This window comes from Hyalella azteca, unplaced genomic scaffold (genome assembly GCF_000764305.2).
Source record: "Hyalella azteca isolate HAZT.00-mixed unplaced genomic scaffold, Hazt_2.0.2 contig13331, whole genome shotgun sequence".
Taxonomy (NCBI): domain Eukaryota; kingdom Metazoa; phylum Arthropoda; class Malacostraca; order Amphipoda; family Hyalellidae; genus Hyalella; species Hyalella azteca.
This window is the reverse complement of record NW_025943257.1, coordinates 188,400-215,523: the sequence shown is the minus strand read 5'-3', so window position 1 is coordinate 215,523 and position 27,124 is coordinate 188,400. Positions and strand designations below refer to the sequence as shown.

The window sequence follows — 27,124 nt, the reverse complement described above, 5'->3', positions numbered from 1 at the left end:
TCTTCGTTTTATCTTCAGCAATAATATGTGCTAATTTGCGGTCGATGTTTCGGCGGAAAACAGTTTTGTTGATCGAGTCCTAATCACGTCCTAATGTTGCGGTTTGCGATTATGCTCAGTAGTTTGAACAACTATCATTACCTCGACGTCAAAACCAATGAAGAATACAACCTATGCGGCATATGCTATTTCGTCTTAAGTGGCCCATTGCTGAGTGCATGTTAAATTCTGTATAGTTCAACAGTAACTACTGCGCTCTCATAACATGCATAAACCTAGAAAGAACTGCTTGAAAGATTCGAATTATTGTTCATGCACTTAATCGAGTTATTATTAATCTACTTGATGTTTACAATTAAAAATCCTTTTAGAGGCGAGAGAATAGAATTTATTAATAATTCTCTTGTTTATTCTTCAAAGTGCTGAACATGCGAAGTATGCCAAGGTATAGCTTAAATCTTAAGTTTGCTTATTAATTAAAAATTAGTGCATGCAGGCTCATCGCCAGACACTATTGCATTTGCTAGCCTGCACTACTGATACGGCTTAATTTTTTTAGCGACTTTAAATGGAGCACACTTTCATTTTTTGAGGAATAAACATATATATGAATGAAAGAAAAAAAACTTTATTTTTATTGAGAGAGCTAAACTTTACTTTATTTTATAAATTTTGAGCAATTTTATTATGCATGGTTCGTTTTAATATATTTCAAAACTCATCATTAAATCCATAACTCAGTGAAATATATTGTTAGCAGGTCAGTGGAAAGAGAGGAGTCAAATCACCCACCTGTTGGAAGTCGAGTAGAGATAAAAGTATTTATGAATCCCATGTTTGAGATGATGTCACCGTGTGTAGCAGTACTTCTATAGAAAAATGTATAATTTCAGCTCAATGAAAAGTTGGACTGTTTCCAGAAAACGACTGCAAAAGAAACAACTTTACTGCAAATTAAGATTTGCAAATTGATGTGTGAGATGTGTGCTGCTTTCAGGTTGCATAAAATTTAGGAATAATCCACTTTCGCTCATGATTCGCGAAAAAGTTACTTTTCTCGGTCCAGAAAAAATAAAAATGTGTATGGGATAGAGTGCCATATTACGGTAGTCATGTTACATATTTTAATTGTTAAGAGGTTTCAAAGAATGCGATACAGATCAAGGTTCAAAATTTAATCAGACGATGACATATACTCAGTGATTAAACTGAACATTTAACAATTATTTGAAACGTAGCATTTCAACATCGACTAATACATATTTTAAGCTCATCAAGTCAAAAAATAACTGAATAATGAAATAAAGAATTTTACAATAAAATTGAGAATATTAGAAACTTAATTGTACGGTTATTAGGAGAACAGCACTCCATATGTTAATCATATGGTACAATATCACGCGGTATACAAAACTGGAAGCTTACGCGATGAGGGATGAATTTTTTCTGGGGTCGAGTAATATTTCAGTCAAAATTATGAATGTTATAAACCACGAAAAATTCATTAATTTTTGATATGAATTTAATTATTTATTTAGTAAAAATGTTTGTATACTTTCACTCTAGAACTGATCATATGAAAGTAAATTAATTCATAAATGCAGCCTTCTTTTCAAATAAAATCTATATAAGTTTACGAAATATAGAAGGAAACATGAATTGATAAATGGTAAATGTTTTTTGTACAATGGTTAGGCTAATCTATGTACAATTATGTGAAATTTTACACAGACTTGGGAATATTTTTATGTTTATAATATCATGAACACACAGAGAACGAATTATCAAGTTACATGAAAAATTGTCGTGTAACTGAAAATTCGGTGCCATATTCTTGATTTGTCGAAAAATTTCTTGTACAGTTCCTTTATTTTCTTCGTGCCTTGCGTTGCTATCGAACACTGTGTTAGGAGCTCTACGATAAATATGTATAACATCGGTATTGAGAATTCCTCATTACGTACTGCAACGATGAAAATAGATAATTCGTTTGATAAAAAATAAATATAATTTGCATCGCATAACAAGCAGCGATAAGCAAATCAATTACATTTTAATGGCGTTTAGGGAGCTGCAAGAAACCGAACTGTTCTTGGATTTGTTTGTAAGCAATTTCATATCACTTCTGGTCAGTATTTCATAACTTAGGCAGGGAATGGTTTCCGATTTGGCAGATTCAACTATTAAACTTTGGCAATGCTCATTTTCGACTTCTGTTCGACAAGCAAGCTTGACGATCTCATTGATATTTTCTTTTTTCAACGCTATGTTAGCAATATTGAAGCTTTCCAACTGCACGTTGGCAATATCAGAAGCAATTTCTCTGGAATGTCGGTTTGGATCATAGGCACGAGATAGCCTTCGTTTGTTGCAGATGTGGCAGCAGCTGCAGTCGCCTGCACTGGAGGTGCTGGAAGATACGGAGAAGCCGCTCGAGTTGCGCTCCAGCTTCTTCTTGCGGTGGCGGGGAGACTCTGCTACTGACACTTCATTCGGCATGCGGCCAACCTTACACGACATAAATGAACACAATCAGTACAGTAATAGTAGAACGCATGGAAAATAAGTCCAAAGAGTAGGTTTCCATAATAAAAAAAAGTAAAAATCAACGTGTATAGATTTTTTTATTTTTCTAGTTTTTTTTTGTAACTGAAAGTGGGAATTACAGAAGCTCTAGAAACTGGTGCAAGATTCAGTAAAAATATTTGTGCAGCCTGGCAGAAGTTGTTCATGAATGCACGTTTTATTATATTTCATAATATAATTATGATTTTACGATATTTCGAATAAGCAACAATCATTATCAAACAGGTAATAATGAATTATAATGAAATGTCCCTTTAAAATCTCATATTTGATCTTTCAAATCCTACCAAAAGCCAAATTCGCCGCATTGAGATAATGAGCGAGAAAATTGTCAATAAGAAATACTCTCTGGTCTTCAAGGAAACTTGTAGTAATTATTCAGGAAAATTAGGCTTTCGAGATACTGATGTTATAAATTGTTTGAAAATTGGCTTATTAGGGGTAAAATACGATATACTGTATATAATTAATATTCAGAGATGAATAATTTAATGCTACAAAGTTATTTGTCAAGTTCGGCTGATTGAGAAAGCTACTGCGACATAGATTCGTGCGACTAAATAAAACATTAATTTAGACATAAGATTATTCAGCATTCTTATCATAAATTTTAACCGAGATCCCTTAACCTCAATAGGGAATCGGACAGTAGAATTTAGTGTAAACAAGTGAAAATATTTGTAAGCAAATTATGCGATAAATCGATCGTTTTCTGAATATCATGTGAATCATTTTCTGAACATTTCTCTTTAATATATATTGTTCATATGAATCTGAAATGAAAAGGTAAAGATGATTGAAAATGTATTGGTATAAAAGTAGAGGAAAATTTAAAAATTATTCCGTGCAAGAAATTTCCTGGTATATGAGCTAGAATTTCGCTACTAAACTCGGACTTACTTTGGTGATGAGCGTCACCGGTTGACCGCCTGATGTGTTGTGGGCTGCAGTCGAGCGTAGCGATCCGGTGGTTTTGCCAGACCGCAACACCCTGGTATCAAGTGCGCTTTTCAACGATTTTTCAGTTAATAATACGAAAGCCGTGGCAGTCTTTCGTTCTTAAAATGATTTAGTGTGTAAATAATGCAATGTAGGCCATTAATTCTTTCATGAGAAGAGTAAAATCTCAAAGTCGTATTGGCATGAAATTTGCAATCCTGAATAAATTCACGCATGCTGACTTTCAACACTTACATTACTTGAAATGCAAATTGAGAATATTTTTAAATTTCTGGCTATAAAACGGCTGAGGCGTAAACAAAAGGGAAAATTTTCGACCAGGAAGTCGGGCCATAGCAGCGTGCAATGATCCTCGTTGATGACGCTATTTTTGAGCAAGCACCGCTGCCCAGGTTGAGATGAGGTACTAACTATGGGGAGTTCTAATGCCAAACGCCTCATTACGACACAAGGTGCCTCATTTCTTCGGCTTACGTCGTGATTACGTAGGGGATCGATGCCTGAAAGGGGCTCAGAAATTGCCTTGCCAATACTGTTGTTATGTGCTGCGAGGCAAGAATAAGCTTTACGCACTTCGGTCTTTTTCTGGTTTTCCGAAATGAACAATAGGAAAATTCCTGATTTCTGAAGGAATTTATTTTAGAATTGCAATTGACAAAAAGAATTTTCTCTATCAAGGCCAACCACGAGTAACATTACTGATACCAATGGAGGGAAAATTTTGAACGCTTGGCTAAATAAATGATTTTACGAGTTTAAACATTCAAAATTTATGAATTTGATTCTTGTTGGCAAGCAGTAAAATATTTTAATATGTTAAAATTGGTCATTGATGAAGACCTAAATACGAGAATTCACGTCAAGATTGTGACGCCAATGAATGAAAAGAAATAAATTAAATTTTTATCTACTTGATTGGCAGTTTTTGTTTAGAAATAATATATTTTTTGCATATGTTATATGGCGCTAATGTAAATTTAACTCATTTTAACTTGACGTCTGTAAAAAGCTGACAAAAATGCTGGAAAAAATAGTTATCTTCAATTACCGCAAAATTTAAAGAGATAAGTATAGCAGAGTATTCAAATTTTATAAGTGTAACAAAAATTAAACTTCAAAACGTTTTAGAAGCTTACAAGAAAATTTTCAATATTATTGAATTTTTCCATGAAGTTGTCAATTAAGTCGCACTTGTAGGTAAAAAAATTAATCAAAAATGTTATTGAATAATTTTCTATAATTTCCACTGCAATTTCTGATTTCTGAATTCGAGAAACTTCTTGTTGTATTGCATTTCATAACTTTTATGTCATGCCTGTCATGACGTGAAATTAATGGTTGTGCTGCAAATTTAATATATTTTCATCGTTTAAAGTTAAGAATGGACCTAGAATTTTTTATTTCCATCGAAAAGATGATGGCGAAAGTGAACTTTTGCTATAGATTTTTATATTTTCTCTTCTATTCTATCATTGATTATAATTAATTACATTGGGTGACTCAGTCTAGTTCTAACTTACTAATTTGAAAAAAATCCAATATTTGTTCGTGCATCAAAGGCAGATGGTGCATGGAAATTCTTATTTTGTCATCCATACGAACACCGAGTTATCGACGACCTCTGTAAATATGGCAACAAAATTGGCTGCCTGCATACTCTCGTAAATATTCACGATAAGTTTCACTCCTGAATTAGGTTTTATGAATCAGATACCTGCATCGACTTGAGTGTTATGGGTCACTCTTACCTAGCATTGGCTCTCTTCATGGAAGGGTTGCCATGACTCAGAACTCCAGGCTCGGCGCCGGAGGCCCCAAATGTGGTCTCTCGCGTGCCGGCCGTCGTGCACCTCCAGTTCGTTCCTGCGAAATCGGGCCAGGTTTCCTATTAAGTAAGATGGTTCCTATTAAGTAAGTTAATTACGCAAGCCCGCTTCACGTGAATGCTATTCGTCCCACGTCTTGGCTTTATCGAGCTAACAATGTTGCAGGATTCACTTCAAGGTTACTCCCATCACTGCGCGTGTAGATCTAAAGAGCTATATTTGCGACGTTCAAATGCACTTGGACATTGGCTTGGACACTAGTCCTTTCTCAATTGTATCTAACATATTTATTTATCGTATATATGACGATAATTATTCCTAGAGAAATTGTTCTTCATATTTTTGAATGAAGAATATGAGTCGTGTTGTTAAGTAATTTTTATAAAGATAATGGGAGCTATATTACAACAGCATGATTGATGTCTCTAAAAAGAGACATTAATTAATGATTAATGGAAATAATGTATCGGTAAAGACTCTTGGACTTATACTGCATTAATTTTCGCATTCAAAAAAATATATGCTGAACGGGATTGAAGTCCTATTTAATTTACTTTGAATTAATCAGATATTTACCTTATTAAAGGATTTACGAGCTTCACTGAAACATACAGAAATGACAATACTACCGAATCCAAAATAATAAAAATATAAATTATATCAATGAACTATAAATAAAATATCTGTATTTTAATTCGTAGAACTCACGTCGCTGATGGAAAGAACTTCGTCGGCTGTGGCTGCAGGTAAGGAGAGCTAGCAGGCCCTGCCTGAGGCTGCTGTTGAAGCTGCAGTAGATGATGGGATTGATGGCGCTGTTGGCGTGCGCGATGAAGTACGATATGTACTCCACCGTCTCGAACCACTCGGGCAGCTACCACAACATGTGAGCAAGTAATTCTTACTTAAAATAAAAGAAAAGCTTATGTTGTGCAATGGGAAACAAATATGTCGTTGGTAATATAAGATGCTTTGCATTACACTGTTCTTCCTTGTCCTTAATTACTTTTCAATTACCTATATTTATGTACTAGATCTTGTCATAATATTGAATTATTGTTGGTTCTGAGATCATAGTGACGAAGAGAGTGAAGGCTTTGAGTTTTCATTCGAAAATTTTTTGTATCTTTTGTTCACCTCATTTGCTCCCACCTCACCTGTACTAATTGTTACAATCCGAAGATTTTCGGTATAAAAACTGAGCATTTAAAAATGAGTAAAATTTACGATGAAAAATTTGTAAGATCTTGTGTAAAATCTAAAGTAAATAACAATAGTGATGATAATTGATTATAATTGATGAAGTTAACTGCGCACCACGAACAACCTTCATAGCTGCTGCACTAGACATTCAATTAAGGGGATTTCAGTGGAAAAATATTTCAAATCAAAGCATACAGTTATTCGCTAAAAACTATGGGGGTATTAACATACTAATCCTTTAAATGAGTTCAATACGGATAAATTAATTAATGACGCACGTACTTTCAGGTAGCAATCTGTTCGATTTGTTATTCAGTATGAAAATAGTAGCCTTGTAATTTTACTAGTGTTTTGCCTACTGAACTGGTTTTCTCACATGAACATCATCTCTTTTGAAGTTAGTGTAGAGGATGAGCGACTGCAACGGTGTCCAGCAGACCACGAAGACGACCACCACCACCGTCACCATCTTCACGACCTTCTTCTTGCTCCTGCTGACGGTGAGACGTGACTCGGCGCACTGCTCTCCTGGGAGCTTAGACGCCCACAGCCGCCACACTACCAGGCTGCAAATTACACAAGAGCAACTTATTTTACACGATAGATCTTAGAAATACTTAAAGAATTTGGTGATCATTCAAGGGTTCCCAATATATGGCCTGTATAATTATCATTAATAATGTGAAACCTCTGATGTTGACTTTAACGTAATCGGAAGTTGACGCAAGATTTTAGTGAATTAGTGTCTCAGAAGTCGACGGAAATTCAGAAGACCGAACAACTGATGCAATATTTCAAATAAATTTACATACAGCTTAATTTGTTTCTTTCACCTGCCGCTAGTTAGCGCAAATGCTTCTTCATTCGGTGTAAGAACATTTCCTGGCTCTGCAGTTTTTTTGAATAGTTTACTTAATTTTAGGTGCTTTGGAAAATTTCATTCGGAAATTGGTTGTTTTGAAACCTCCTGACAGGGTAAAACTTATACTTTCGAAAAACCGGTGTAATCATTTAGTACTTTGTCAAACACCTGGAGTCAGCTCCTAAAATATCGACGTACAAAGCTTCAGTGTTTCCCGTAGTGACGCAGTGAAAAGAGTTATAAGAGAAATAGATAGCTATCCTTCATTCGCCTTGTAATTCGCAAAACAACATTAGGTAAAATCGAACATTTTATTCATACTGAAAAAAGCTTGTTTAGGAAATATATTTCCGAAAAGGGAATCGATTCTCTAGTGACATTTTGTTTCCTGAATAATAATAAACAGTAACAAATGTTAAGGAAGAGCGGATAAAATAATGACTGAATTTTGCAAATTTTGAAATGCAATTCAATGAAAACGTCCAGTTAGACTCAAACAAATCTGGATTGTGTTCCTATAGCGCCACTACGCTGTCTTCTCCTGTTACAATTATCAAATCAACCCAATATTATTTGGGTCAACTATTTATGGCCACCATCTATATATTCAAATGAAAACATAAATTGCTATAACATAAATCGCTTACCTATAGCTTGCCACCATGATTGTGACAGGCATGAAGTAAATAGCAATGATGAAGAAAGTGTAGAAGAGCTTCTTTGGATCGGACGTGACTACGCACTTGTTCAAGTGCTTGTCGTAATGACCTTCCATAGGCCAAAACTCGTCGCATTGCCACAGCCTGAAGTCTTTCCACTGCAACGCAAACAAGTGAACTAGTCAAATATTACAGAGATAGCAGATTAAACAATAATATCACATTTCCAAGTTTACAGCTCTTTGCTGCAGATTTGGCTGCGCATCTCAATAGTGATTTTTCGCTCACCTCAATGATGTAAAGTTGCCAATGATGTCATGCATAATAGTGATGCTCACCTCTATGCTGTAGAGCTGCCTGTACAGCAGAAGGGGTGAGGCCAGCAGAGCAGACGCCAGCCATATGAGCAGGATGCCTCACCTCTATGCTGTAGAGCTGCCTGTACAGCAGAAGGGGAGAGGCCAGCAGAGCAGACGCCAGCCATATGAGCAGGATGACCCTGTAGGCGCGGTCTGGCGAGGTATGCGCGCGTAGAGGGAACATAACCGCCACGAACCTCCCCACGCTGATTGCTGTCAGGGTCAGCACACTGGCTGAGAGCGTCGTCGCTGTAGAATTGGTGTTCAGAGGTTCAGAAAACAAGTGGTATTATTTTTATGGATAGTTTAAAGATTCGCGGTGTGTGAAGCACCGTCTACCCTGATCTCTGTCAAGAGGGGAAACACGTAGTAAAGCAGGATGATTGATGCAATTAAGAATACGTTCATGGGGCAATTTGTGGCTCAAATTTAATATATTGCTTGCCCTAGACGTTTCGTGAAGGTAGGTAAAACAGTTGTAAACAGTTGCGTCAAATGAACGGCGAGAAGTGTTGGTAGAGTAGGGTTAAAAAATATACATACATATAACTTATTCACCCTGCTGTCAGTACGATGAAGATTTAAAAATTAAATTTATAAAATCTAATCAAAACAGTTTTCACATGCACCGGAAATTTCCGGTTCTAAGTTTGTCTGTTTCTTAAATGCGCAGAGTTACATTCTTATGCCCACCTTTCAGGAAACTGTCGAGCTTGCGCAAATCTGTTGATAAAGAGTAACATTCCAATTCTATCTTTTCAGGAAGCTATCGAGCCTGCGTTCATCTGCTAATTTTAACGCAGATTTAAATTTTTTTGCTCACCTTGCTGGAAGCAGATGAGCCTGCGTTCGTCTGTTGATTAAATACGCAGATTTTCTCTGCAATTCTCACCCTGCAGAAAGCTGTCGAGCCTGCAGACGAAGGCAGGCAGGACGTAGTGCGGGGACGCGAGGTGTCGCACCAGATGGACCCAGATGCAGCACAGGGCAACCAGCAGGTCAGCCACCGCCAGGTTCACCAGGTATCGGTTGGTTGAGCTCCACAAGTTAGCGTTGTAGTGGACGACCAGGATGACGAGCAGGTTACCCGTTACAGCAACCAGGAACACCACCACGTACAGGGTTATCTTAGAGGAAAGGGTAAACTTATTTAGCAAAGAACTTCATGAGTGTTGCTGACGACATTTGTTGGAGCGATTTGTACGACAAGCATGCATGAGGAGACTTGTTTTGACGACAAGCACTATATTTATTAATTTCGAATTGATTATAAATTATAAGCAAATTTTTTGTTCCCGGAAATACCGTTGCAAGAAGTGTCATATGTAGAAATTTCAAAGATTTTGAAGCCGGGTTTATATAAGATAGTTTTTACTGGCCGTCTGATTAACTATTTAAAATTCCAAGCTGCATGGATATGGGAGTTTTGAAGTATGCACATTTTGCTCCTTTAGTCAGTACCGTAATCTGTTAAATTTAATCGATGAAGGAATTTTATATTTTAAATAGTTTAACCAAAAGTCAAGTTTTTGAGTGCTATACACGATTTAAACAAATCAGAAGTGACAAATGCAAATGGACTCATTCTAACTATATTTTTCTCCTTTATAACGACTTGCTTCTTTGGTTAATGTTACTTAAACAACGCTTGATATGACGCATGCAAACATTCCTATTTCGAATGCAACGGGAATGTTCTCAGGTGTTAGAGTGCTATGCACTGTGCTTATTCCTATCCACTATTCACCATCGGGTAAATATTAGGTTTTCTGCGGGGTTCGCGTGGCAGCTGCAGCTTCTCCGTCCGTACTTAAAGACAGTTTCTCGTACAGAGAGAGAGAAGGAGAGCTTATAACAGTGTTTTTGATGACTGATTAATCTGTTAACAGCTGAGAGAAGCAGCTGCTTTCATGTGAGTGAGGACAGGCTAGACGTGCTAGCCCGAGGCAAACACGACAGGCCATTCATATTACAAGATATGTACACAAGCAAATAAATTAAGATATCCGGTGTTTATGAGGAGCCCTGCAAGAGCTAAAATTCACGTTAATTTTATTTTTTTAATTTTCACTAATTATGAACCGGGGAAAATTCAAAATTTCATTCACATCAGAGAAATGATTTCTATCATATAAGTTTCATATAATTCACCTGCCACACAGGAAACGTATTAAAGGTGCATAATTGAATTTAAGCCCAAGTTGAAGAATGTCCTTTTTAATCACAATTATATCAATTTCTACGCGGATTCAAGCATTTTCAAGCTCTTCGCAAGGCAAAAAATAATAATTGTCATCACCAACGATTTAATATCGTTCAATAATTTTAATATAAAATTCCTATAATTCTTTTTTTAGAAATCAACTATAGATATCTCTATTTATTTAAGTTCTTTTAAATGAAAATTAAAGTGCAACATTCAAGGCTGCGCAGAACTCCAATGATGCCCAGCATCCTATTCGCTCTATTATTAACAAACGACAATAACAGAAAAGTGACTGTCATGAGGTAAATGCCAATTTTTTAAATGTTTTGCTTCTATAGAGGATTTTTTGAGACGGCTCTGCTCTCGTATTATGAACAATCAGAAAATAATAACAAAAAGAAAGTAATTGCATGTACAAATCCTTACATTACACACAGCAAAAGTAGAAAAAAATTGTAAAACGTGAAATCAGGCAAAGAATTTCCATTGCCGAATATTTCCCCTGTGAGTTGCTAAAATTTTTCGTGCCAAATTTGTCTTTGCAAATAACAAACAGTTAATTATTATTAGCGTATTCTCTGCAATTTGTATTCACAGTGGAATTAATCGGGTTTTGAATAAACAGTGACAATTCATAGTTTCTCCATAAGACAATATATTCACCATAACTGTATAAAGCGAGTCGCATCGTGCCTTACATTCTAGTTACTTCACTCCATTTAAATGTGTGAAATGTGTGAGCAATTCAGGTCTGATCACAAGCTTGTTCTCAGCAAATATTTTTCAGGGCCAGTGGCACCAACAAGAAACCATCCAGAATATACCACGATGCATCATGTCTCACCTTGGAAATTATGCCTCGAAGCTCCACGCCTCACTTCAAAAAATACGACGAATCTAAACACTTCACTTTAAAAAATATACCACGAAGCTCCGCACCACAGTTTAAAAAAATATACCACGAAGCTCCGCACCTCAGTTTAAAATAAATACCACGAAGCTCCGAGTTTCACCTTCAAAAATATATCACGAAACTGTATGTCTCACGTAAAAAAAAAACAGGAAACTATATGTCCCACCTGAAAAGATATACCACGGCGCTCCATGTCTGACCTTAACAGCCTCAGCGGCGGTGATGTTCCTCCAAGTGCTCTTCCTGTACGGGTAGTCGTAAGCAGAGACGCTGAGAGCTCGAGGCTCGAATTTGCATTGCCGTGGCGACGAAGAATTGCCCCAGGCGATCTTGTCGGAGTCTTCGCTGCTATTTGTGTATTCTGAGGGAATATATATCCAATGTTATTGATTCTCTACGACGTCATTCCAAAGTTTCCTGTTAACATTAATATAGAATATAAAATATGTGTTGGGAATTTCGTTCAATCTGTACGTAAGATTTTTTTCAATTGCAACGTAAGATTTTGATGTTCTCGCGCTCTGAGGTGACATTACAACATATACTAAAATGGCTGACGATACACTAAAAAGGGGAAGTTTTCCTTTGACAAACTTCTCAGGAATTTCCAAAGGAGCTGATAGCATCTGTCCCGGGCGTTTCGGTCGTTAAAGTAACAACAGGCCAGCTACTTCTTCAAAAATTTAACAAGAACATGTAATCCAACAGTACCTTTTTGGGTATTAATGCAGAGATTGTGATCTAGTGTCTGAAAATGCAATAATGCCAGCGGTCTGTATGTTGTCAAAGAAAAAAATAGAACAAAAACAATCTAAATAATTTAATAGAATTATAGTTGTTTAATTATAAGTAATAAATAAATTGAAGCACTGCCATCTCAATTATTCAATACAATATAATTAATCTTTTTCTCTAAAAAAATAGCTTAACGGTTTCTACACCCCATACAGATGATTAATGAAACCAATATTTCTCCTTTTATGAACAATTGATGGTTCAGGAGCCGTCATCAATAAGTAACAACAGCCATGCAGTGAAGATGAGGACAGTTCTTGCCACAAGAGATGGCACTCGACCAAGTGGGCCCTCTATCTCGTTATCTTCACAACGTCTCATTAAAATTATAGACGGTGACTTCCACGCTGTGACTCGGTGAACGGTACAGTCGACGGAACACTTTTGCCTTCAATAACGGAATCTTCTATAGTTCACTATTGTCTCCGCTTTGTGGGGAGACGTTGAGATCACGTGAAAAATTTTCCTTTGTATGACTCTGCACTGTTCATAAAACCGTCAGACCGGCGTATTAGTGGCTGGCCGCACCGAGAAATAAAACCGAAAGGATACCAATATTGTGAACCGTGAAATAAAACCGAATAAATATTTTCACGAAAATGAACATATGTAACACATATGTATGTGAAATTCAACCCTCATGGTTGAATTTCACGGATCGGCCGGTCACTATATACGTCAGCCCGACCGTATTTTCAAAGTTTTTCCGAACAGTGTAGCGTCTCGCAAAGGAGGATAATTTTTCACGTTATCTGAGCCTAATTTTCCCCGTCGATGGAGGAATCATAAATAAATCAAAAGTAATGCCATAGCTCTTTAGTTACGGGTACTGAAAGTTCGTGCCGGCCAGTATGCGTGAATAAATAATCTCTCACGTAGCACTGAGTTGGTGTAGTTCAAGTGGTCAGAACCCGGATTTTTTTACTTACTTGGGATAAGCCTTTGTGTCATAGTTACTTCGTTGTTAATCTCATTATCATAAAAGTATTGATTAAAATTTGGCAGTTTTTATTTGCTGCGTATTAGTGGCTGGCCGCACCGAGAAATAAAACCGAAAGAATACGAATATTGTGAAACGTAAAAGAAAACCGAATAAATATTTTTCACGAAAATGAACATATGTAACACATATGTATGTGAAATTCAACCCTCATTGTTGAATGACACGGCACGGCCGGTCACTGTACACGTCAGCCCGACCGTATTTTCAACGTTTTTCCGAACAGTGTAGCGTCTCGCAAAGGATAATTTTTCACGTTATCTGAGCCTAATTTTTCTCTTCGATGGAGGAATAATTGAAAAATTAATCAAAAGTAATGCCATAGCCCTTTAGTTACTGGGACTAAAAGTTCATGCCGGCCAGTACGCGTGAATAATAATAATCCCTTACGTTAAGCACTGAGTTGGTGTAGTTCAAGCGGTCAAAATACGGATTTTTCACACACATGGGATAAGCCTTTATGTCATAGTTACTTCGTTGTTAATTTCATTATTATAAAAGTATTGAATAAAATTTGGAAGTTTTTATTTGCCGTTAGAATTATGTCTATGTTGCAGCTGAACAATGTCAGAATAAAATTCGTTGAGCTCATAGCTTGGGTCAACTCTATAAATTATGTTCCTGTTGTTCATTTATTAGTTTCTTAACATTTCGTGTGAAATTATCCGGTTCCAATAAAATAATCTCCGATATTTCTGGTAGCGCTTCTTTGGCTAAAGCAATCTAGCTACTGGAATAATGCTTTTTATGAGGATTTGTACTAAATTTTATAAAGGAGTTCTTAGAAATGAGCTGAAATAGGAAAAAATTTAGAGAATTTTTCATTACATGCATTGAAAAAAATTTTTGTAACTTAATACGAAATTTGAGACCAGCATTATTTGTAAGAAAACAGAATTCAGAGCAACTGCATTATTGGTCGAATTGGTCAGCATTATTTATAAGAATGCAGATATAAGTTGAAACTTAGTCACATAACATATATTTTGCCATTTAAGCTGCAAATATGACGAGAATTATTCTCTTCAGTTTGATGACAATAGAATATTTCTATTTATTGTGTTCCTCTGTATTTATTGTATTCTTTGTACCTATTTATTTCGTTTCCTTTGCGCTCAAGGATGAGTTGAACAATTTCATGAGATCTATCTTTGAGCTTGCAAGAGAAGAAAAAATACTGTTAAATATTTATATGATAATAATCAGGAAAGTTATATGGTAACGAATACTTTTCATGTGTCACCAGCGATATAAGGTATTCAATGGAAACATCAGCATACAAAAATCCTAGCTTTTTACGGTCCTGTGTGTCGTAAACACAGCTCCTTTGTGCCCGGCGAACAAGGGAGCTTTCAAAAAATGCTATACATATAACACCTATAGATCTTGCCTACTAGAGTAAATAAACGGGGACCACAACGCTGTTTACGCTCCCAACTCAGCCCACAGTACTTAATATATGTCCTATCATACCTCGGTACTGTAGATTTTATTTAAAAACATGGGTATATTTTTGAACAGCGTTTAAAACCCATCAGAGCTAAATACAAAATGTATAACGGTAGAATTCTTACTTATATATCGTTGTAACTTCTGCATAATTAGCGAAATAATTATGTGTCTTTAGTACGCGGTGCACCATATTCTTTTAAAAATGTCCAGCCAGCTTTTGAAACATTTTAGGCTACGTATATTTTGGGCGTCAGAGGCAGGCTGGAAAAAAGACACGTGTCTATTATCAACTCGGGCACGAGGCTCAGATGCCGTCACATCCCTGAAAATATGAGGCATCTTTGCTTTTATCAAGAAAATTAAAAAAACGCGCCCGTTACTCGCTTGATATGAGAGTCTAATGAGCGTGCTGTGAGATCGAGCATCTACTTAATATACCTTAAGGTAGCTGGTACCGTCTGGTATCGTAAAACTTTGATACTGTGGATTATTGTCTGGTAACGTCGATACTTGATCACTACAGTGGATGAATCCACGTGGATGAGAAGCACCACGAGAATTCTTCATTTAAAAGAAATAAAGAATTCGATTTCGAGAAATCGTAAACTTTTTTGAGACCAATTGGTCTCCAAAGAGTTTTGGATGAGGGCCTGTTATATTTGCTGGGCGTTTTTTCGTCGCTTGCCAATTTTTAGAAATAAATAATTCTCTCATACACGTGGTTTCATCGACGGTAGTGATCAAGTATCGACAATACCAGACTATAATCCACATTATCAAAGTAAGACGACACCAGACGGTACCAGCTACCTTAAGTCATTTTAAGTAGATGCTCGATCTCACAGCACGCTCATTAGACTCTCATTACACTCTCATGTCATCAGTTAAAGAATAAAAAAAACCCTCCAGTCAATAGAGAAAAGATTAATTTGGACGAAAGAGTAGAAAACCTAAGTTCAGCGAAAGAAATTCACAAGATAGGAAAATTTAAAGAATAAAAAACTTAAGTAAATAAGAACTCTAAGCGTTATTAGGGCAAGATTCAAAGTTTAGTATATACCGAGAATCCCTGTTTAAAATATGCAGAGAAACCCAGTTTTGAATATGCAGAGATTCTAGGCTTCAAATCAGCAGAGATGACAACTTAAAATGTGCAGAGATTTCATACCTATTGCCTGGGAACATTGCCTTAATGTTCACCTCTGTTATTTTTAGCAAAGCATAATCTTTTATTATTTTTTCTTAACGGTTAAACTATTTGCAAAAAATCGAACTAGTTCTGAATTTATTTTTCTTTGTTTGTTCAGTTTTCTTTAAATTAATTTTAGCCTGGTCCGCTACTTTTTTGGATAGGATCTTGAATAGCTCCTATTACATTCATCGGATTTGTAATATATCCATACACAACGATATTGATATTGTCTGAAGATGTGTTTTGCGGTTTTTATTATAATAATTCATGTATTCGACCGGTGCATTTTAATACATACACAAAAATACACTTTTTGAAGTCCCCAAAGCGTTTGACTTTGTATTTAGGTTGACTTTATCAGCTTTGCTAGGAATTTGCATGTAGATACTACCGCTATAAACGCTTACAGTTCGTATCAAATTGAAATTCTTAATCATTAGGTTATTATGTTAACTGATCAGTTTCTTTGCTACTTATGACTTAATCCCTTTCTTTTAAATTTGTCTTTCCTTTGTTGATTGTGTTTGTATTCTCTAAATTATTGAACTAAATGTCGAAATCGCATTCAAACATTTTCGATGAAGATATTCCGAATTTACTTTGTGTTTGCCTTTCAAATTTTTTATTAAGTTGGCGCTGGAACAAACTAATTATTTAAGTCCTAGCATACGAGCTTCAATATTACATGCACTATGGATTATTTATACCTGCATATCTAGTATATTACATGTACTATAATATTATCTGCACTATGTACACATAGGTTGGTAGGTAATATTTTAGTGGGTCTATACACATGCAGTAGGTCGGTAGATAATATATACAAAGGTCTATGCACTGTAGGTCGGTCGGTAATAGATACATAGGTATGTACACATAGGTCGGTAGGTAATATATACATAGGTCTAAACACAGTAGGTCGGTCGGTAATAGATACATAGGTATGTACACATAGGTCGGTAGGTAATATAAACATAGGTCTATACACAGAAGGTCGGTCGTGGCTGTGCAAGTGGAATGAGTAACGACAATGAATTTCTCGACTGTTCAAAGGATTCATGCAAAGATTTATTATTTTATCTAATGTTCAGTAGGTTATGCATATAAGTCCATACGCCTCATCATATGATGCCGATCATATATGGATTCAGAGTGTATGTAATAACAACAGGTTAGATTAAAATTACAATACATCAAATAACAATATAATGAACAATAGATATGGCGTTATTACCAATTTGTATATGCACGGAATTCGGCTGCGGTAAATTACGATATTGTGTGCAATGGGCACTAGTGAGATGTTTGTCAATGATGCGTGAAGTATGCGATATTGCTGAGCAAGACACTTGCATCTTGTGAGATACATTTAGCCTGCTCATATGGAGATAAATTTATGAACATGCCTCCATCGCCTGATGGGTGACGGCACTATGTATAACAATCAGTAAGGCACATGCAATCAAACAGGAACAAAAGGCATATGAACAAATTCTCACTAGCATTCTGACGGCAGGCACAATAATTTCAATGAGAATGCATATACCAAGAAGAGCTCGTTTACTGCGTAGCTTTATTCATTGCACAGTTTTATTCATTGCATAACTGTATTCATTGCATAGCTTTATTCATTGTCGATGCTGTTGCACCTCCTTTTTGTTTGCCAAACAAACATCGTTATAGAAGCAAACAAACGCTCGCTGGCTGGCTGAATATTGACGTCTGTGATGTGAGAGAACGTCAATCAAACTTGAATTTAAGATTCCGGAAATTATTGAATCGAAAGCTGGTAGATCAATTCGGGATATTTCATCTGTGAAAATTGTGTCGACAATTTTTGCTAAATGAAGAGATTTAGGTTTGAATTTCCGGGAATAATCCCATATCCTTTGAGAACGAAACAATTACGCCTGCAACGGTTCAAGCACTTAATTTAAAAGTGTCCCATCATAATTGTCATCGGTAACATCGGTGCCAGTATGAGAAAATTTATTTTTCAGTCGTGTGTTGTTAATGGGTTAAAGTATCAATATTTTCCATTGACTCAATAAGTCATAGCTATAACTACATCATCACTGAAAAATACTATTTTTAAATACTATATTTACTATAAATACTATATTGTGCAGCATTATTTGAGCATATGTATTGATGCTAACCTTTCCATACCAGGCCTTAAAACGAACTGAATTAGTGAAATTCAACGCCTCCTTAGGCCACAGCCCGTTAAATTATCTTCATACATAAAAGAATTATTAAAAATCATGCGCATCCCAAATTGACGCTCAGGAGTAAATAGCAGCTTCATAAATGTTAGTTTCTTCATGGACGTGCAAAACATTGTAGGCGGCAATGGATGTTCGCATGTCCCTTAGCCACGATCCATCAGCCTGATTGTCGCGTATCGAGTGGCTGCATGCATGGCCCCTATCAGGTCAAAATTGAGAAATTCGGTCTTTTGACGGTCAAACTTTAGTGCTGGAGGATTGTTTGCGGTGCCTGCTCTTAGATATCGACGTTTATGGGAGCATAGAGTTTTAATTCAAGGCTCGCAATGGAAGTTAAATCACGAAAAATTTATTTACGGAAAAGTACCCGAACAAGATTGACCGGATTAGAACATTTTATTACACCGTAGAAGACACTAGAGAGGCCAAAATCAGCAATTGCAGTTCATAAAACTATTCCAACTCTTATCGAAATGGCACTGATTTGAAGGCATGAATTCTTTGCATTTAGTGCGGAGCGCTCGATCGGTGCAGAAATTTAATTTTTTATTAGAAATAGAAAACGCTCCTTCGTAGAGATAACGAAGAAGGTCTTTCAGCAGTCGAACATAGGATAGCCTAAAAAGATGAGTTTGCATTAACAAACGGTCTACCTTTGGAAGTCATGGAACATCCGATACACAACGACTGCGTTAACATACAAATGGTTTGTCCGCGTAAGTTGAGAAGCTATAATTGTCTCGCATCCTAGGGCCTAAGTGCCACTGTACTCCGATGCCTTGCCTGTTGGCCGCTTTTATCCCTGTAACGAACAAATGACGTTGGCCATGTCTAGCCAGCATGCCGAGAACAGCCAGGCCTCTTCTGTGGGCTTGGGTAATCAATCTTCTTGTCCTGCACTTGTTCACTTGTGCTAGCCCTCACAGCGACAGTTGCGAAGCCCAGATGGCTTTTTGGTCTTTCATTCGAGCTGCGTTCATGTCTATGAAAATAGGTTCATTAGTGTTTCAAAATAAAGCTGACGTTCGACAATCAATTAACACTTGAACACAAATTTTTCAATGTGGTAAACAAAAATTGTGTTTCATTTATTTAAAGTACTAAATTACCCTCTGAAAACAATCACAAAATTTGGCAAGTGACCTCAGCCAATGAAAAGTTTATTTAAAACTCAAGAATTTCTCCTACTAGGCTGTTAGAAGCGTTAAATAAATTAGACCGTCGATGTCGGCCGCCTTTGTCTGCTCTATGAAGTATGTACCACGTAATGCTTCAGCACAAATTATAAGCTTCAGCTGAACTTGGTTACTTGGTGAGGAGAGTATAGATAATTCAGACCGCAGGTAATGGAAAATGCAGGTCGTGAGCACATATTGGATGGCCTTGAAAGTTGTTATGGTCCTCGATTTGATTATTGGTTAATCGATAAGTTGTCAGCGTCGTCGGTCGTCATTTTATTTATTAATTAACATGCATATTTGGATGGAACTTGCACAACCTACTGCAAAAAGCTGCATTAATAATAATTTCATAACATTTACACTTCTTAGGAATATTTCTGTGAATTTTGAGTGAGGTTTGATGGTGACCAGAAATTAGAATATTAAAGTTTATTTGAGCGTGAAAATTTACATTGATGTTGTATAAGATTTGTGTGCAGCATATAGAGATTTATGAAATGTACACTTCCTAATATTTATTTATGAGGAGTTTCGTGTTGGAAACATAACCAATTCTTGTTAAACTCGCAAAAATAAAAAAATTCTTGTTAAACTCGCAAAAATAAAAAAAAAATAAATTAATTTTTTGTTATCTAGATTGATTAAGTGTCACAAGTCAAAATCGTGGCTTTCATTACTCATATCGACGAGGAATCAAGTCATAAATTGTGTCTTTTTCCTATTTATATGTCGCTGTAGAACGCGTGCTGGGGAATATTCTGAGGGACATCATTAGCATGCATGATTGTTATCCATTTCCTGCCTTATGCTGGATCTTGGCCGGGATATTGAGGACCACTTGTAGGATTTCAAGGGTGAAACTTGATCGTTTAATTGATGCAACATCTCTCAAGTTAAGCCTTGCATCATTACTGTAGCAAGATCTCTGAAATGATCTTGAAACATGTCCTAAATGATCTAAACATCATGAACAACTGAATTAACCTTGGCCACAACCTAGAATTTGTTTATATTTCACTTGCTCAGGAATACGTCACAAACTTCACAACGTACAAGAGATGAAACTTTGAACACTGCAAACCGGAAAATAGCTAAATTTCAAGAGTAGAATTCATTTCTGAAAGGGCAAGAAATATTTTCACCGAATTTAATTCTATACTAGAAAAAATGAACAATTTGGTTGTGATTCTTTTAATTTGAATAATTTTGTGACGAAAATTTACTTTTCAATTATTTGTAGATAAAAATTATTCTAAGAGTTGATTGCTTTTGAAAAAGTTGAAGCACTGAACTTTTGATGAATTAAATTCATTTTAGTTCAATAAAACCCATTCAATAAAGCAAAGGAAGCAATTGTAGGGAAAATAGGGACGACGACCAAACAGAAATATCTGAAAAGAATCGTGGCATTGACCTAGCTTCTTCTCAAGTATTGACTGGCGACCATTAGCGGCACCGACAATATCCCAGCTCAAGGAACCTGATCATGAGGGCTGCCCTCTAATTGAAAGCAATGAAGCTCAGCCGTAAGACGTTCCCCAGATGCCCTCACCCCTCAGCACCTCTTAAGCTGTCAGTCAGACTTACAGTCAAAGCTGTTACCGCTGCTGTCAGCTTGCACTAGATTTAATTAAAGCGTGTACGAATAGCAACAGTCATCAATCTCTGACACCAATAAATGAAGCGAACAGCAAATGCACTAGCCCATCAAATTGTGTTGTATGGACCATATATCAATTCTTTGAAGCCATCCGCAACTCATGACACTTGAATGAAGTGCCACTTTGTACAATAATAAAGACAGATATTGAACATTGATGTATTTATTTGCGCTACTGAATCATGTTCATTTGGCGAATTCTACATTTTACATGTGTTTTTTTTCATAAAACTTGAAATGCAGTCCTTTTTGGAAGTATCTAACACATTTTTACATACTTTCTATACCTCATGAAATTATACATTTGGATTCAATTATTTTACACAAATACTCATTTTTTCAATGTAACGTACGCAGGTGCGATAAATGAAGCAATCGTTCGAAATTTGTTCTTACATTCCGTGCGAATGCGGCACAAACCACAGTCATAAGCGCCTCGAGCGACGCAGGTTCATCAGAGAATAATTATTTATGTAATCCAAAAACTCAGTTGTGTTTTGGGTATGAATAACACTATGTTGAAAGAACCCGTTGGTTCACTAATATACTATCCATTGCTTTATACAATGGTCCTGCAATTTATGTTTAACGTACGTTTAATTAATGTCTTTCGCTGTAGTTTAGCAGCAGCGAAAAGAATTCACCAGGCAACTAGTATAAATGTGCATCATGAACAGTGAACCGATAATTTCAATCATATTCCGTAGTATTAGAAATTGTACGAACAATATGTTGCATTATGAATGAAGGTACTGTATATGCATATATACGCTTGCAAAAATATAGTGCAAAATTTTAGTGGCAATTTGTGTGGAAAAGCAACTTAGCAATTCAGCTATTAGGGCTGAAAATATGTTGAGGAAAATGTGCTTATAATAATTGGGGAATAACATTTAAATGGATAGAAAATATGGTTCGTTGAGACATTATTCATATTGAGAAAATTTGATGAGGTTAGATATCTAGTTTGAGCTAAAAATATCTTAGGTTTAGCTTTTAAAGTTTTCGTTGAGGAAAAATGCCTAAAAAATAGAGCGATGACGAAATGGCTTAGGAAAAATATGATGGAAGATGCTGAGCTCGAGAAAAGAAATCGTGACTTCAGGCTGCGAATTAAATAAAAAATAATTTGGTCACGAAGCATGTGAAAGGCCCGGTCTTGTTTGGCTCTGCCCTGTAAACTAAACAAACTTGCATCATCGAGTCCATTAACTGCGGCACCATTAATGTGGTCGTCAAGCGTCTTGGTCTGGGCTAAATTACGACCTCGATAAACTCAAGTGAATGATTCGGATTTACATTTGCTTGATTGGATCAATTAAAAAAATAAATAATTCAAAAATCTCACGACAAAATAATTCCAAAAAATATAAGTAAAAAAATAAAATATAAATTTAAAAAAATGTAAGTGGCGAAAGCTAACGGTATCAGTATATATCTTAAAATATTTTTTTCACGTACCAACAAATTTTTTCATAGTTTTTGAGATTGAATAAGGTTTACTTAGTTCAAGATATTGTTAAAAACTGAATTTATGCTTGACCTTGATGGGTTATGGTTTAAAAATGGTCATTATTAATAAAGTTCAGTCACATCATTAATTCATAACTCGAGTCTCTACGCTTGTTGATTATTCATCATAAATTCCATTAAATGTTTCAAATAAACATTTCAGATTTTCTTAACAAAAAGAACTAATCCAAACGAAGCTTGAATTACAGGTAAATTACTGTCGAGCCGGACGACTGCCGCATCAGTCGGGGCGCCGAAATAAAGACCTGTATGATCGTTCTTGCGTTGCTAACTTTCGACTCTATCACTATCATTCGTAAAAGGGCACTTGTAGGCGTTCCAATCAGATAACTTTATTCAAAAACACGGCGACACATGTATACATACATTTTAAGCTCAAATGGGTTCGATGTGGGTATACAGATTTCCATGATAACTGACTCTTAATTCACGAACACTGCAAGATAATAATTTACGCACAGAGGAGCTTTCACATGAGCGGTTAGTCGTACCATCCAGCCTTTACGGCTACCTGGTTCATTCTATCTCTACAAGCTACTCTCCCGGAAAAAGCACGATTCCCGATTACTTGTTTGATCCATAAGAATAAGACTGAACATATGTGTGGAAGTATCTTTCCCACATTACAAACTATTTTCGACATTTTGCTGGGGAACTGTCAACTCCATTTTCCAATTGTTGCTATATTGGCAAACAGTTACACAAAAATACACAACAATAATGCATACAAGCTTCTACTAAAACAACAATACTGAAAAAACACGCAAATAGTAAACTGTTAGTTGGTCTCATGTTCTTACCTTGATCGTATAATTCATCGGTATAATTCGCCTCGAAGTTTGCCAAATTGTCTGTCCACGAAGCGTTGTCCGGAGATGAGGGAACAGCGCTGCTCTGTAGCAGGCTGGCGTTCAGCGCCAACTCTGCCGCGGAGCTCAACCCTGGGGCGGCCCCAGCGAACGAATACAGGTGGGGGGCGAGAGCTACAGACCACTCCATGATGGGGCTTTGTCGTGGAAAATCAAATATATAGCATTTGATTTCTAACGTATTTAGTTAAATATTTAGTTAGAATGCCTGTGTAAGTGTTCCACTGATACATGAATTTGCACTCATAAGGAGATTAGTTTGCATGGCTCCAGCATCAAGGTCTCTGAGAAAATTATGAAGTCGCTTAACTGTTGAGGTAATGCATTTCCTTTGAATCTAATATTCATTTTAGTCGAAAACTCTGGATAGAGAAGTGGAAATCTTAAAAAGTTGCAGAGATGTAAATTCTTAAGATTCGATGAACGATAACACTTTAATAAAATTATTAAAAATAATGCCTGAACAGGTGTTAACTGTTCGTTGCCATTAAGCATGGAATAAACGACTTGGACTCGCTCAATTTGCGAATCAGCACCTTTCTTCTCACTCATCAGTCGTGAACGCATTCTTCGCATGTTGTTAAAAGTCACGTTTTTTTAAACCAACTCGCGACTGGAAGTACAAATGTTTTTATCTCTGGCCTGACACTCCACAAGGAATATTTGGTTCCTATTATCAGATCATTCAGTTGAGGCTCCCGGGAACGAAGGTTGAAGTTCAGGAAGATTCAACCTCCCTATACAGATGCTCGTTTAGCATCTCGATGAAACCCTCAACAAATCCAGAGTTAGATAAAGTCAACATTTGCGATCAAAATTCTTGTTATTAATGGGAAATTTTGAAAGAAGTACAAAAACTTTATACACGATACATTCGTTGGCGTTAAAAATTTCCATTAAGGAATTGATGGAAGCATCCATTGTCTCAGGACCTGATGGGAAAAGTTCTTAGCCATCGGTTTGAACCAAAAGAGAATCGGGGACAAAAGTGTCTTCTCGATACCAAGTTTGAAGGAAAGGCATTCAGTTCTGACGAACAATATATAGTTGCTGATATTTTTTTTTAACTTTTGTAAATTAGAAATTGATTTCTGATGAAATTGTCGTGCGACCTTAAGTCAAGATAAAAAAAATTTCCTTCGTGAAAAGTTAATGATGCAGATAATTCCGATCTCAATTTTGTTATTGTGAATTCAAATAAGTCCACCAATAAGTCCACATCATCCACTTTAATAATTGAATAACTTAGTTGATAAGTGAAACAAAAGGTTCAATTCTGTCTATGTCTAATATATATTGAATTTTTCAAAATTTCAATTCTCCCCATGTCAAGCAGAGTTAAAAACGTTGTTTTTGAGAAGGTGATTGAACTTCGCTCATCAACATAGCATTATATAGTGGCTTAAGAATGCAGCAATAATTAGCTAAACATGCAAATGTCATTAGCACGTGACTTGATAATTGTGGAATCATTGCATATTTTTGAGATTTAACTGATTTTCATCATCATCTTATAGCAATTTGTAGCATATGGGCACAGTTATCATTTTTACCATGTATTTTTAATAAATTCTCATATATTATTTCAATCTGCGTTTTACATTTTCACCTGTAAATTTGGCAGTCATAACTTCTGTCCTTCTGATTGCTGAACTGATGGGGTCAGTTTGGAATGTGCTTTCAATCAAATATATTGAACTTGTATATAAAACGTTCGAACTTTTGGTAAAATTAATCACAAGTTTTTAAGGGATCATACTAATTGAAAACTTAAAATTTAAATCTGCGTAGCTTAATTGAGGCGAGAGGCAAAATAACTTGGAAGCGGTGGTACGCAAACGCGAAAGTAATTATTTATTGAGAAAAGAAAGTGTGCCATGGAATTAATTGAAATTCATTAATACTTAATAGAATTATAGTAATTACGAGTATTTCCGAATGTAATTAAGCTTTCCCTCGCAGCCAATTTTAAAATTTAGATTCGTTTCAATGAATATTTCAACCAGAAACGTTTGTAAAATATATTTTGCATGACCATTTGCATGAATTAAATTCCATCAATTCAGTGATACCTAATAATTGCAGAAAACAAGTGCACCCAATCGCCATTAATTTTTAGATATAGATTAAATTATTAAATTACCAGATCCATTTTGACTATCGTAGGAGAAATTGTGAGGCCTAGTATTAAACGTCAGTATGAAACCGATTTCCCATTTACAATAAAAATTGAGAATTATTACGTAACTTTATTCGTGGCTTGTTCAAGATCGAGTTAAAACATCTAGCGAAATCAAAACCTGCTTCTATTTATGAAATTTACCCACGGCGATCTTAAAAATTTTGCTACAAATTTGGTTCTCTGAGTTTGTCCAAAAAATGTTCATATACGGATTTATACCGCATCGTGCGTTTCATTTTTTCACTTTCATAATTATGAAAGAATCTTTTGAATAAAAAGGTAACTTTCATCAGTATTATATCGAGACGCAATCAGTAAGCGCATATATTTACTTTTTAAACAAAGTTTTCAGTTGCATTGACAGATGTTCACGATGCAGGAGTGTACATCACATACTGATAGTTTCTCGTTCGAATTAATATTCTATGCTACTATTTATTGAAAACATTGCGTTCCTTGTATAAAAGACGCGTTTTGTGGAATGTTGTTTACATTCATTTTATTTCATGCACATCAGTCGTATTTAAAACTGGCATTTTACTCATTGTGAGAGGCATGCAATGCAGAGGATTATTTGGGAATATCATTCATTTTTTGACCATGTTTAGACGGTTGCCGGAGACCAGCAATGATGAAGTCGAGGCCGTTCATTGATGGGTTCTAGACAGTTTATTGACACACCCTACCTCGGCCACATCCAAACGCAGACTGAAGCGCTTACATCTCGTGTACGATCACGTACGATCATCCATCTCAGTCTTGCCGATAAGCTTCATGCATGTTGTTGAATACCAGCTATTGAATTGCCTGTGAGAATTCCTTGCAAATGGGTAACAGAAGGAATCACGAATTAATAAGGCTTCATTTACAAACGTTGTTCGTTTTTCGATGGATAATTTTATTTGGAAATATTACAATATTGTATACTGCTTTTATATCATGTACTTTTAAATCACTCTAATAAATTATTATCATTCGAAAAATCTCCAATGACGTGTTGTCCTCTATTAAAAAAATTAATTGGTACGAAAAGGTACATCAATTCGTACAATGAAGTAACAACTTATCAATTGCCAATGAATTTCGAATTTTTTCCAATGCAAGTTCGTCTATCTAGGGGGAATTCCCTGGAGCTCCCAGCAAAGTGATGAAAGGCTTACTACGGATTACGTGGCTGGACTTTAGCATCGCGGCCGTAATATCTACGCGTCATTGATGAAAAGGAACACGGCCGACAATTCCGGAGGTTGGATTTTCTCGCCCACATTTATAGTGCACTCGAGACAGACCAGAAATTGTGCTTCGTATTTCCAGAACTGCGTAGCAAGTTATCGCCATGTTTGAAGGTACCGAAATTCGTGACCTTTTTACTCATATAGAGATTCAGGCCCTTCAGGCTTGAGGTCGGAGGCAAGTGTTTTATTATTTTAAGAGTGTGAGATACATACATATTTTATT

General features: G+C 36.1%; 1 protein-coding gene across 1 annotated transcript; it reads right to left on the bottom strand.

The window, feature by feature from the left end:
• Nucleotides 1-1,302: 1,302 nt before the first annotated feature.
• LOC108681685 (substance-K receptor) lies at nucleotides 1,303-23,841 on the bottom strand. Its single transcript, XM_018170736.2, has 10 exons — nucleotides 23,416-23,841; nucleotides 11,775-11,935; nucleotides 9,348-9,582; nucleotides 8,517-8,704; nucleotides 8,085-8,254; nucleotides 6,952-7,141; nucleotides 6,081-6,246; nucleotides 5,295-5,409; nucleotides 3,487-3,577; nucleotides 1,303-2,508 (listed from the first exon to the last, which is right to left on the bottom strand). The coding sequence occupies exons 1-10, from the start codon at nucleotides 23,612-23,614 to the stop codon at nucleotides 2,047-2,049; spliced, it is 1,977 nt and encodes a 658-aa protein (XP_018026225.1). The 5' UTR covers nucleotides 23,615-23,841; the 3' UTR covers nucleotides 1,303-2,046.
• Nucleotides 23,842-27,124: the final 3,283 nt, after the last annotated feature.

Coding starts and splice junctions, on each gene's coding strand:
- LOC108681685 (XM_018170736.2), bottom strand. CDS start 23,614: ATGGAGTGGTCTGTAGCTCTCGCCCCCCACCTGTATTCGTTCGCTGGG. Junction 9,583..11,774: donor CCGCCGCTGAGGCTGTTAAG/GTCAGACATGGA, acceptor CTTTCCTCTAAG/ATAACCCTGTACGTGGTGGT. Junction 6,247..6,951: donor TCAAAAGAGATGATGTTCAT/GTGAGAAAACCA, acceptor ATGTTGTGGTAG/CTGCCCGAGTGGTTCGAGAC.